General features: G+C 36.9%; 1 protein-coding gene across 3 annotated transcripts in view; it reads right to left on the minus strand.

The window, feature by feature from the left end:
* The window catches only part of ITGA1 (integrin subunit alpha 1), a 164297-nt gene that overhangs the window by 24125 nt on the left and 126460 nt on the right, over positions 1-13712 (minus strand). For all 3 annotated transcript variants that reach the window (XM_070519662.1, XM_070519661.1, XM_044771387.2), the window contains exons 22-28: positions 12224-12313; positions 10703-10805; positions 9553-9666; positions 7637-7741; positions 7371-7475; positions 6014-6106; positions 3749-3865 (exon numbers count right to left, since the gene is read on the minus strand). In XM_070519662.1, the coding sequence (XP_070375763.1) occupies positions 3749-3865; positions 6014-6106; positions 7371-7475; positions 7637-7741; positions 9553-9666; positions 10703-10805; positions 12224-12313 (727 nt within the window). The remainder of the gene's footprint in view (positions 1-3748; positions 3866-6013; positions 6107-7370; positions 7476-7636; positions 7742-9552; positions 9667-10702; positions 10806-12223; positions 12314-13712) is intronic.

Here is a 13712-nt window from a genome sequence, read left to right on the forward strand (position 1 = left end):
GAAAAAACAATAAATTTGTCGTCTGTAGAATGCCAATTCTCCTACATGTCTCAGTCCTGTTCCTCTGAGCCAATTATAGAAGATTATAAAAGTTCTGGATTCACAAACCATTAGGCCCCTAAACTTGCGCCTGCTTGTCCTGAGTCGAAAATCAACCAGACTAGACTTTCACAAAAGCAGGTGGTGAATTACAAGGCTTTTCTCTTTCCTGCCCAGCCAGCTCTTGATCTTCCATCCTTCCTTTCTCAAGCCTTTTTCCTTCTTTTCAACCTTCCTTTGTTTTCACATATTAAATTTGCTATTTTAAAACTTACCTTCTGTTAACTTTTCCCCCCAACCAGTTCTGTTAACATTAGGTTTTTAGTGGAAGTTGGATGACTGGAGTGGAGATTAGGAGAATATAGTTTAGAGCCTCAACTGGACGGGGCCAATTCTAGACAAAATTTGAAGCAAGTCAAATTTGTTTTCTGCCTCCAGACTTTCCTTGTAGCATTCGCTTTCCTTCCTTTTCTTTCCATATTTATGTAATGATCTTATTTATGCTCCCCTAGTTCAAAACCCTATAGCAAAGGGTCTGATTAATCAGTCTGTGGCAGAAAGTATGTGCTTAATGTGGAATGAATAAATTCAACCTAACATGTAAAAGGCTAAAAAATGGTGAGGTGTTACTCCCCATCCACACTCCCCAAGGGTATACATATTGAATGAGGAACAAAACTTTAGGGTTAATAAGTGAATCATCAATGGTGGAACTTCAGGCATCAGTATGAGATCAAGTTAAGGGAGAGGAGTGTCCTGCTTTCTCAGGGTTCTTCTGTGGCTGAGTCTCATTCTACTCTATCGGTTACACTGGCCTGAGTGGGCTTCCCCCTCAGCATGTGGTACCATATTTCAGGATGTGTTTCTCTATCTCTTTAAACCCATGTCCCCTACAAGGTTCTTCCTCTCAACATTAAGTAGCTAATAAGATTTTGTCAAGATTTTGTCTGCCATGTGTACTGCTAAGATGCAGATATAGACTGTGTCTTTTGAAATGGAATCATGGCCTGTCCCTTGCATGGAGTCATAGACTAGGAATTCCAGTGAATGCCCAGACTCGTGGGATTTGGGAAAAGGAGGAAGAAGAGATAGTCCGGAGGCGTCTGCTCCAGATCTAATTAGGATAAAAAAATGCCTGGGGATGAGAGTAGCTTTCTGAGCCTACTGCAGACCACACATATTCTTCAGGGATTTTCAACACAGCTTTCAATCAGGAGGAGGGGCCATTAATCTTCTAGGATTAATGGAAATGCTGAAAGTCTGAAGTCAACCAGAGACTCTCATTCCAAAATCAAATATTTTAATACTTTGCAGAGAGTTCATGACCCTCTTGAACAAAACCTAATTCTGGAGTCTGGAGTAAAGAGCCCTGTCCCATAGCATGCAGCAGTGGCATGTACCGGGAAAGGGATGGGTGTTGCAAAGAGAGCATCACTTGAATGCTTGCTAGCTGGTAATCTTGGGAGAGTTGCTTAACTTCTCTTTGCTTCAGTGTCCTCAAGTGAAAAGGGAGTTGAAATACTTAGTTGAAAATGTTGTAAGGACAACAGAGTAAATAAAAAGCAAGAGAGAACATAGAGCGGTGGGGTTAATAGTCTTGGCACTGAAGGGAAAAGACCTAGATTCAGATCCTTTCTCTGAAGCTTGACAAACCATGTGGCCTTTGGGAACATATTTAACTTTTCTATGCCTCAGCTTCCTCCTTTACAAAATGAGGTTCAAAATAGTGTCTTCCTCTTAGGGGTGATGTTAATATTAAAGTGGAAAAGCTTAAAACAGTTCCCGGCACATAGTAAGCACTCAGTCAGTGCTAGTTTCCTTCCCTTCTGCCACGGAATCACAGAGCTGGTTGCTGGATCTCCCACTGAAGCACCTGAACTAACTACACCTCCTGGTCAGGACAGTCCAAAGGTTGTTAAACGACCTTCCTTTGGGACTGAAAAGAAGATCTAAGAAGCGATCAGAATGTATCAACAAAGCATTTACTGGATGGAAGAATGTGTTTATTTTTACATTTCTGCTTTTTCAGACTGATGACCAAAAAACAGGTAGATGAAACTTGTTTGTTTTAAACAGGTATGTAGACAGGGAGAATCTATCCAAATATCAGCTCTGGCTTTCCTCTTCTCTTGTCAGCAGAGTCTTAGAACTATAGGGGAAGTGCAGTGCTCAGAAGACCACACTGAAAGAAACTAACAGTAACAGACCCTCTCTATTAGAGATACATAGAAATGAAGAAACCACATTGTGTATTTCAAGCACAACCTTGACAACCTAAGCCAGGCCTTGGGTACCACAGTGTGGCAAAGCTCGGTATTACAGACAGAGCACTGATACCCCGGAAAGCAGGAGGAAGAGCTGGAGGTTTGAGATGTGGAAGAATTCTGTCTTGTGAGACTTTGCTGGAGAAAAGCTATGGATTCTATTTACTGACTTACATCTTTACATGGCTTTACTCCTCTTCTCCTCCAAGAGTAACCCCCGAAAAGAGAAAGGTAGTCATTATGAGAGTCAGAAAAGATAGGTACAGTTGATAATTTCGTGAGAGAGAAATTTCCTTTTTTAAACTATTTGATTAAAAGATAGTTCTATTGCTCAGATATTAGAAAAATGAATATGTAGCCACAATCTGTATTTTTAATACAGTTTAGCTATTTAACAAAACAATAGGTAAAAATATAGGGTGATATTATGCTAGAATAAATGTCAATTTGATGTTTAATTGGAAAAACATTAAAGTCAACTTTTCTATGGGATTTTATTCTCTATTAAATTTATCTTAAAAGCTATCATCTCTGGGGCTGGCCCTGTGCCACAGTGGTTAAGTTCAGTGTGTTCCATTTTGGTGGCCAGGTTCACAGGTTCAGATTCCGGGTGTGGACCTACATGACTCATGAACCATGCTGTGGTTGTGACCCACATACAAAATAGAGGAAGACTGGCACAGATATTAGCTCCGGGTGAATCTTCCTCAACAATAACAACAACAAAAAGCTATCATTTCACTCCAGCTTAATTTGAAAGTGGTACAGGTAAGAGTTTGAAAAATCTTTCATGCCTCAGTTTAAGTAAAACATCTATGTAAATATACAGAATTAACGGACAGAAAATAGATGGTTTCTTAGTTTCACAAGAGTATTTGAAATAGGAGTCCATGAAACTATAAGATTTCCCTTTCATCAACTAATTCATAAATCTCTCATCTCTCACTCAGGCACACAACTATTGTATAAAATGTGGTATATTTGTTGATTCATTAAAGAAGTATTTGATTTTTAAGATACAGAGAAAATAAGGCTTATCTTAATCATGATTCCATTTCTTATATATTCTTAAATTGACATTGGATTTCCTTCTTTTCTTTTTCTATAAAAGAGAGTTTCATTCTTCTCTGCTTATAAAAGTAATGCATACTTAATTTAAAATTTCCAACGTTATAGACATTAAAGGTCCCCTAGAATTCCCACCTCTGGAGAGAGCCTCCATGAATTTTGGATATGCTCATTTTTTTTTCTTTTACAAAAATGGGATCAAGTTGTACACAATGTTTGAGATGTGCATTTTTCTTTTTTATTTTGTCTTGGCCATCATTTCAGTGTTTTCCATTGCTATATGATACTGTTTTCCACACCACAAATAAATCATAATTTATTTTACAATTTGTTGTTGACAATTTGAGAGAAAAAGTCAAAGGAACTTTGGTGCTTACCTTCCACAGTGCTAATATGAGCAGCATTAACAGCAATAATCCAGCAAAAGCACTCAAGAGGATAACCCATAATGGCACTCTGCCTGGTAGCCCATCTTTGGATATTTGAATAGCAAGCTGAAAATTATTAAGCAAGATTGTTAACACTGATAAACACCTATCAGAACTCCTGGTACACAGAGTTCTTTTGGGCTATAATTTTCTGTCAAACAGTGTACTTAATCTCATTATTTACATACAGAGAAAACATTGAGTTTATATTTTAAAACGCCTTTCATCTATTCTAAATCTTTAACCGTGTCAAATTTATTAACCAAAAATATATTTATAATCTTATCCTTCAGAAATTTATACATAAAGAGTAAACTGGCTGAATCAGAATGCTCAAGGGAGGGGTGAATTTAACTCTGGGAGAACGAAAAGTATTATATGTTTTAAAGATTTATTGATAGACTTTAGTGTATTATCACAATAGTGTAAGTTTAGGCTGAAATGGTGCAGGTTGTTGACATAAAACCCTGAGTAGGTCTTCTTCTAATTCTAATGTGCTTTATTTCTTTTGTTTATGAATTGAGGTATAATTTTCATACAGTAAAATGCACAAATTTCAAGTGTACAGGTAAATGAATTTTTGCATATATATTCACCCTGATGCGCTTTTTATTATACCACACTGTCTCTTGCAGGTAACTTACTCTTAGTCAGCACCTATAAATTAGCTCTTAACAGAAGTAAAACTTTGAAGCAGACAGTTTTTAGTGCTCCAGGTACTCAAGCTCTCTCAATGACACTTGTCTGCTCTGTGTCCCATCCTTCAGCTTTCTGAGAAAAAAACTAATTCAGGGTAGCTACAAATGACTAATAACAGCTCAAGCTTCTGTATTTGCATTTAACAGGGAACATCTCAATTCCTTAAGCTAGAAGGGAGATTAGGGGTAAAAAAGCAAACTAACAGGGGAGATATTTGCATGTAGTGCCCTGGTCCAAACCCCTCAACCCCTCAATCACTGCGGGTAGGTCACTGCTGATCTATCGGGGATACAGAGCTGGCAGGAGTATAGACAGATACAGAATCAGACCTTTTAGAGGGATTTTAAATTCATCTAAAACAATTCCCTGCATTTACAGATGCAGAAACTCAAGTCTGGACAGGATCAGTGACTTCCCTAAGATCACATAATTACAAAATGATTGCTTTTAGTAAACAACTTAGGTATAATTCTCTTTTGGGACAAAATACATAATAAATTGCTTTAAACTAACATTTAGGGGAAATAAAGACAATTATAAAATTTTAACAAAACATATTTAAGAATCAAAGTTACCCTTTTCCAATACAACATGGGCTCACATATTTTAGGTGCTTACTGGTAAAACTTTGGCTTTTCTGTATGTGAAATAACCTTGCATTTATCAGGCTAAGTGCTCGCTACAAAGTAAGCAAACATTATATGCATATATTTTGCGCATATAATATGCATTATATGCATATATTCTTTAAAAGTGAGTACCTATAAGAAGTCACTGACATTGTAATAATTTGAAATAAGCACTAATTTGAAATAAGAAAATTTAAAACAACATCTGAATGTCAGGTAGCTTCCAAATAGAATTTTCTGACTGATAAGGTCCACATGGGATTTTAAGCCCTCCCATGATAAGAGGGAAGACCATGCTGAAGTGTCCACGTCTATAACAAATACTTCGGCCTTATTTTATAAAAGGACAAGAGGAAAAACTCAAACCATTGCATTTTTACCAAAGACTCAGTATGAATTTGTATTAGGGAATAATACTTCATTTTTTGTTTGAAATTTCCCAATGACTAAATGAAGAAAGCTTAAAAAATTTACATGTAATCCTATACAGTATAAAGATAACTTCTGTAAAGAAAGTGTTTCTCAGGTCTGCTTTTCAGATGTCAACTGCATTTTATAATGTTAGTTTTTAAGGAGGAAGATTACAATTGCATCATTTGTTATCAAGCTGAAAGTAAAAACATCAATTTACTGTGAGAGCGAGAAGCAGTAAAGCCAAACATGGCATGTTAATTGTAAATATCACGGTGTTTGCCAGTTTCTTACAAAGAAGGAGACTGAAATCACGCTTGAAGTTAATCAAGTATAATTTGAAGGAAAAAGTGTCTGTCACTTGTTGAGAGCGGTACTAGTCACTGCTTTAGGGACTATAAACAATCATAAAACGATATGTCACAAAATTCAGAGTGAAATGTATAATGTTTTCAAAACTTAGAGTTGCACTCACCTCTCTTTTTTGATTGCCAGTACTTAAAACCAGTGATGCATTTTCACTCTGAAGTTCTGCCCTTACAGTAAGATTGAAGCTGGAAAAACGTGCCTGAAAAGCAAAATCACAATGAGAGCTAGTTAGGTTTGAGGAGTGCAATTTTGGTGTTTTTTCTTTTTTTTTTTTTTTGAGGAAGATTGCCCCTGAGCTAACATCCATTGCCAATCCTCCTCTTTTTGCTTGAGGAAGATTGTCACTGAGCTAACATCTGTGCCAATCCTCCTCTATTTTTTGTATGTGGGACACCACCACATCATGGCTTGATGAGTGGTGTGCAGGTCTGCTTCTGGGATCCGAACTCATGAACCTCAGCAGGTGCCAAAGCGGAGTGGGCGAACTTAACCACTATGCGACCAGGCCAGCCCCAGTAATGCAATTTTTAAAACTAAGATTTTTCTGAGAGATTAAAAACACTAGTTTTGTTAACATCCAAATGAAACTGGTGGAATCAAAATGATGATTGTGTGCTCACCCTCCCTCTCTGCACTCAAATTCTCACTTCGATCCTTGTCATGAAATGGAAAAATTTTCTAAATAATTTCTATTCAGATTTATCCTTAGAAAAAAACAAACCTTCAACTCTGCCCGCCTTTCATGTAGCTAAGTATGAAATAGCTACACTCTGGTAATGAGGTTTATATAGGAGCTTGTTTAGGATTAAACATGAAATTGTCAATATTCAATTCATGACTTACAAAAATAGCAACTGAATATAAACAATAGAAATTTCACATATTTAACCAAATGCTTCCTAAAAGAGAAATAAATCATACAAAATACAATGGACTGAGTTTTAGTTTGTTGTCAGACAGATTTGACTTTATTAAGGGTCAAAAAAGTCCTCCAAAATATATTTATATAGAAAATAGAGAATATATCAACGTATATATATAAATAGCTAGCTAGCTAGCTATAGTCTGCTCTAACACGAGTCCATAATGTAGGTTAGCTCTATCCTCTGCTAATGGTGTCAAGGATTGTCATTCTGTAAGTCTTTGTCCCTTAACTGAGTTCCAAAGTGTTATGACAAGCGCAAACTTTGGTACCATATAGGTGTTTATCTCTTTAGGTACAAAGAAAAAGGATAAGAAAGACTGAAAAAGCACATATCTGGAAGGGGACCTGGGAGATAGTTACTAACAGACATGGAAAATGAGACCCAAATAGCTGGTTAAGCAGAGCTGGGGCTTGGACCACCTTTAGACTTCCAGTCTTGTGTTCTTTCTATAGAAGCACTCTGTTTTGCATATACTAAGTAATGAACAAATATTTGTTAATATAACTCAATAATTGCATAGAACAATGCAATACTTACTTTTACAAAAGTTGGTTTCCATAAGATAAGTGAAACATTCACTTGGCTCATGTCAGAAGGAATCAGATTACACGTGATGGTGGCAAATTTACATGTACTGCAGTCCTGTTTAAACGTCCAGAGGTATATATTAGTATTCTTACCATTTGATAAACGATAGTATCTTAAAATATTCTATAAGATAGTAATTTTTAGGTCAATATTGAATTTATTCACTTGGAAAGCATGAGGTAAAATTAATACTTGTCTTGGTTATTTGAATTTACCAGAATTGTGCCTCGTTTGAGATCTTCAGATTTGGATATAATCATTTTCTGCCCAGAGTTGATACCACGAGGATCCTGAAGGCTACTGGGTCTGCAGTTTGCATTCTAAGAAATAAAAATATTTCTTTTATAAAACAATACCAGATGTCAAAGGGAAAAATGAGTTGGTGCAATAACGTGAAGAACCTGTGAATGACAGCCATTGCCATATATGAAAGATTCATCTTTGTAACTATGCAATGTGGAAGAAGCTATTTTGGACTAGCCATACACACCCACCCCCAGATAATAATTACTGTCACTGTGCCACTTTTGAATTGTAATAGATAGCAGTAAGGTTGTTACGGAAAACGAAGGATGCTAGTAGAAATTTCTATTACATAAGTAATACACTCACTGACCTATTGTTTCCATCAAACATTTGTTTGTGAATTCCCATAACACAGAGAGAAGAAATTTAAAATTCCACTGAAGAACAGAAAGAGTCAGCATTTGTTATTCAACATGATGGCTCATATGATGCTTTATGAAACAAAAAAAAGAGGGGGGCTTTCATCTGTATTTATGTATTTGTCCAATAACATCTTTGGAGTCCCTACACACCAAGGGAAGCACTTCATCTCTGTGGGAGGAAGATGTAAGTATGCAGCCCAATAGATGTTAAAACGCCACGTTTATAAGACAGCTGGTTTGCTTCTCTAGACTTAATCTAACAAACTTTTTGCTTCCCCAGGACTCTCTACATCCTTGATAAAAGATAAAAAGGATAAAGGTTCAAGTAGAAAGAAAAGTACAATTTTATTCCAGATTATCACAAACCTACTTTTTTAAATTAGAGGGAAATGCTAGAGGTTTATTTTTTCCTTGCCTTTAGGAAAACATTTAAATACTACAAGCTAACTATGACTGTTGCTATTTCTTGATTTCTGAGAACCTTTTAACTTAAAAAAATATCTCTGAAAAGAAGACAGATTGTCAAATGCTGAAATCATGCATGCGTTATTTTAATACTTATTGTGATTTTCTATGTTTTAGAGACTGAACCATAAAAATTAACTACCATATAGACTCATTCAATGCTATAGGTACAAAGTGGGTGCGATATTGCTATTGTTGGGATAAGTGAGTAAATAGCATTGTACTGCTTTAGGTGCAGCTGAACTTCGTTAGGAGATATTAAGAAGTCCCTTTACAGAGTTGATCACCTTGAACTCCTTAAAAGTGTAACAAATATGTCAGGCATAAGTCAACAGTTATCTAAAATCTACCCTAGTGGATTGAATAGTGACCCCAAAAACATATGCCCAAGTCCTAACACCTGGAACCTACGACTGTGACCTTGTTTAGAAATAGGGTCAGTGCCTATGCGATTAAATTAAGGATCCCAGATGAGATCATTCTAGATTTAGGGTGGGCTCTAAATCCACTGAAGAGTGTGCTTGTAAGAGACAGAAAAGGAGAAGACACCGAAACACAGGGAAGATGGACATGTGAAGACATAGGCAGAGACTAGAGTTATGCTGCCGCTAGCTAAGGAACGCCAAGGGGCAACAGCAACCACCAGAAGCTAGGAGAGAGGCATGGAAGGGATTCTCCTTCCAAGCCTTCAGAGGGAACCGACATTGCCGACACCTTGATTTTAGACCTCTGGCTTCCAGAACTGTGAGAGAATAAATTTCTGTTATTTTTATCCACCCACTTTGGGGCAATTTATTACCACAGCAGCCGAAGGGAACTAAAACATCTACTAATTAACTAGTGGAAGTTATTATTATTATTATTTTAGTTTTCTAAATGCTTCTCCATGTTACTTTGGTAAAACTCTTTATCACAAGTGGCATGCAGATCAAAAGGCTATAAATACAAACTGAAAAAGGTAACAGTAATGACAGAATTCCAAGGCACACATGATTCACCTCAGAAGATGACCATCCACTTGGGTACAGCACAGGATAATTATCTGATGTCAAGTTGGGGAATGAAATTGACAGCTTAAGTTCCGGCATTGGAAACTGCCCACTTTTTCTAATCTACAGGAAAAAAAAAAAAAAAGAAATGTAATTCTTTCTCTTTCAATGGTGTCCTTTCTGTCTTATGTAGGACTTTGGTCCTTAATTGATGAATTAAGTTGTGTAATATTTTGAATTCCAGAATGAACGCAGTTTATGGCACTGTACAAAGAATTGCCATATTTAAGTGAAAAATAGGGATATTTAATGGTCAGTGGCCATATGCATCAGCTACAATCAGATTGTTCCTTCACCCCTCCAATCCCAAAATAGGACTAGGACTAAAGGAAAATCAGAATTAAAATTTTCTTCTTTGTCAATTTACCATGCTCATCTTCCTTTCTGACATATCAGTCTTTTTGGAGGAGGAAAGGAGGGAGGACTTCTAGCTGATCCACTCAGAACAGGTGAGCATATTTTTATTTGCCTCAACCCAACTTCCCATAATTCCCTAAGCCCATAAACATTTCTCACTCCCGCTAGATGGGATCTGCCACCACTGTACAGGCAGACCAGACACCCATCTTCTTCCCTTCACAATCCTACCCCCAGCTAGGGTTATTGTGGCAATGCTGAGAGTCAGATTGACTTTCATCTCAGTCTCCATCTGCTTTTATCCACTAACCTAAAATTCCCACTTAGTATCACATCATCCCACCAATAGTGAGTGTATTTCATAGGGAAGGAAAGGTGGGCAGGATGAAGCTCAGCAGGAAGCTGAATGCAGTATCTAGAAGTTCTCATCTGCTTAGAAGAGGCGCAACTGACTGGGGGCAACCAGGTGCTGTGGCCCTCCCTTCCCACCGCTCAAGCATGATCTCCCGCCCTCAGCCTTCTCCTCGGCCTCCCTGGGCTGAATCCTTAGGTGAGTAGGGAGCTCCTTAATCTACAGAGACAGATGCCAGAAGTCCAAGTGACCTACCTAACTGTGCCTTCTAGACGAAGAGCTTCTCAGACCTGGAGCAATATCCTGTGGTTGCCGAGGACTGAATGCATCCCTTAATCTTAATCTTACAAATAACTCCTTTATAGTACTAATTTAGAGGTAATTTCTTACCAAGTAGAAAATATTGATTTCATTTCCAATGTCCTCAGTCGAATTAATAACTTCAGGGACTGTCTCATTGGCCGCAATTGAAATATGATATTCACTTGCAGAGCTTAAAAGAATTGGAAGAAGAAAAAAAACACAACAAGGTTCAACTTTTATTTGCCCTCATTCTTTTCCTTTCTTCATACTAGTTAATCCCACAAAAAATACTTAGAGATTTTAAATCAGAGGCAAATTCTTTTACCTTGAAACCTAAAATTAAATTTTTGAGGCGGGTGAGAAGGATTATATAATTTAGTGCAATAGTAACTGATGCTTATAGGGCCTTAAAATGTTAAAATATATAGTCTTTAAAATAAAAATTTCTTTGTTACCAAGTGAAAATTTTCCATTAATTCACTAATATCATTTATATTTAGTGAATAATCAGGCTAAAATTTGGTATTTTTAACACATTTAAATCTACTTAAAATAGATTTTTAAATTTTAAGTAGATTTAAAAAAAATTGTTACCTTTTCACTATTTAAAGTCTTATATTTACTGCTAAACTTAAAATTCACTTTTTTCCATACAACTTTTCCATGTTTTTTGGGTAATCTTGGTAGAACGAAATATAATATAAATATATTTTTAAATAGCTCTTCAGTTAAGAGAAAACAAAAAATATTTATAAGTGTTTGGCAAAATTTGATTTTAAATAAATGAAAAATTCTTGGGAAAAGTCAGTGTACCAAGAGAAGTAGAAACAGCAAAATAGAAAAAAGTCAATCGAATTTAAAGGTTAAAAAATATAAGCAAAATTTACGTGTATATCCTATAATCCTCTCATTTTTGTGGTCTGTTATCAGTAAAAGGAAAGTGCCATAGAAAATAAATTAATGAAATGACAAGACTTTTAAACTAAATTTGCCACTGATTCTTGCACTTTTTGTATACATTGTGCACATTTATTTAGCCAAAGCTTGGAGTCCTGCTTAAGCAAGAGAATTTATAGTGGGAAAGTTTGCCAACACGATTGGTGTTTGGATGGATCGGAAGTTCTTAGGAGAAAGGATGGTTTGTGAATAATGGAAGAAGTAAATAACTCTTGTCAATGAGAAATGATTTAATCGTATGTGTTCAGAATGGGCAGGCTAATCAGATCCCACACAATAAGAATGAGAGCCAAGAAGTTTGCTGGTGACCATCAGAACACTGCCTTTTGCGAAGGATTTCTGGGCCCTCAGCTTGCATTTAGGAGTTAAGGCTGGACCGCTAATGCAATCCGCTATCATTAGCACCTCACATTTTAGATTGTTTAGTATGCTGGTTCTCAAGCTTTAGAGGGCACAAGAATTATCTGGAGGGCTAACACACATTTCTGGGCCCCACTTCCGGAGGTTCTGATTTTGTAGGTTTGGGTTGGGGCCTGAGAATTTGCCTCTCCAAGTTTCCTGATGATTCTTATGCCCTTGGCCGGGGACCACACTTTGAGAACCGCTGGGGTAGCAGAAAGGCCTCAACATAAAAATACATTTTCCTCTTACCTGTAAAACTGTAGTCCAACTTCATATTTTACCGGCATAGAAATGTTTACTTCATTATCAGAAAGGGCTTCTGGAGGTTCTTCGCTGTCACTAGAAAACACACAGCACATTCAGACAAGTCATTAGACCACCGACTATTCAGAGACACTTCTGAGCATTTGAAAGAGAAGCTTATCTTGCCAACTAAACAAAAGCACAAAAGAGCAGAATTCTTGTTTTTGTGGGTTTTTTTAAAAATCAGAGTCGGGAGGGAGGTCACAGATGGCTATTGTTAAATTTCTCAAGTTGATTTTGAAGTGCAGCTAGGGTTGAAAACCACACGACTTAATCCAAGGTTTCTCAAACTTCCATGAGGATAATGGTAAGTATCTTTGGGTCAATTGTTAAATACACGGATTCTTGGGCTTCTCCCCTAGAAACATGGATTTAGTAGATCTGAGTTGGGGCCCAGGAATTTGTGTTTGTTACACAAATCACACAGCTGATTCTTATTTATTTATCACAGACGAGGACCTTGTAAAGAGATGCAACTAAAAGCATGCAGCTGAGAGTAAGTCTTCTCACTTAATAGTTTTTCCATGCTAAGTATTTGATGCTTATATTATTGGTTAAGCTTTTACTTATTCTCCTGATTTTAGTTATCATTTCAATTATACATTATGCAAATACATGCTCATATGTTTGTACACACATATACACACACATGGCTCTCATACTTCCTGTATTAAAAAAAGCATGTATGAGTGATATAACAGTTACAAACACTGGCTCTGGGGCCAGAGGCCATGAGATTGTTCTAGAACATTAACACACTTTGGGCAAGTTATTTAACCTTTCTGTGCCTTGGTTTCTTCATCTATAAAATGGGGACATTATCATTTAATGATTAATAAATGATGATTAAATGAGTAATAAGTATAAAGTGCTTAACACTGTGCCTAAGACAGGAAATACTTAATAAGTTTAGTTTTCATTATTATTATCACACACACCTCTCCACCAAGTGACCAAGAGCCTAGGTTTTGTCTCACAGAACAGGCAATGAGTACCTTTTCATGGCTCTACTTGCTCCCAAGTGTACGTGTCTTGGTATGAGCAATGGGCCAGTGAAGGCAAACCTCTGCCCAGGGTTATAGACACTTGAGTGACTGAGTGTTTGCTTTGAATGGTCCCGTTCTCCCAGCCATTCCACACTGCAGCCAAATTAGTCATCCTAAGAAGCAGCTCTTGTACATACGACTTCACCCCTCAAAAACTTTCCTGGCTCCTCATGGCCTGTTTAATTAAGAAAAACTGCCTCATTCTGACACTCAGTACTCACCACACTATGGTAGGATGCACACTCCCTTTTTGTCTTCCATTACTCCTTTATGTGTTCTCTATATTTGAGCTAAAATGGATTACCCAATACAGTATTTCTCCAAAGAGATCTGGTGGTCTACCTTTGAGTTTTTCCTCAAGCTGGATATTTTGCCTGAAATGCTCCACC

Source organism: Equus asinus, chromosome 10, assembly GCF_041296235.1.
Source record: "Equus asinus isolate D_3611 breed Donkey chromosome 10, EquAss-T2T_v2, whole genome shotgun sequence".
Lineage (NCBI taxonomy): Eukaryota > Metazoa > Chordata > Mammalia > Perissodactyla > Equidae > Equus > Equus asinus.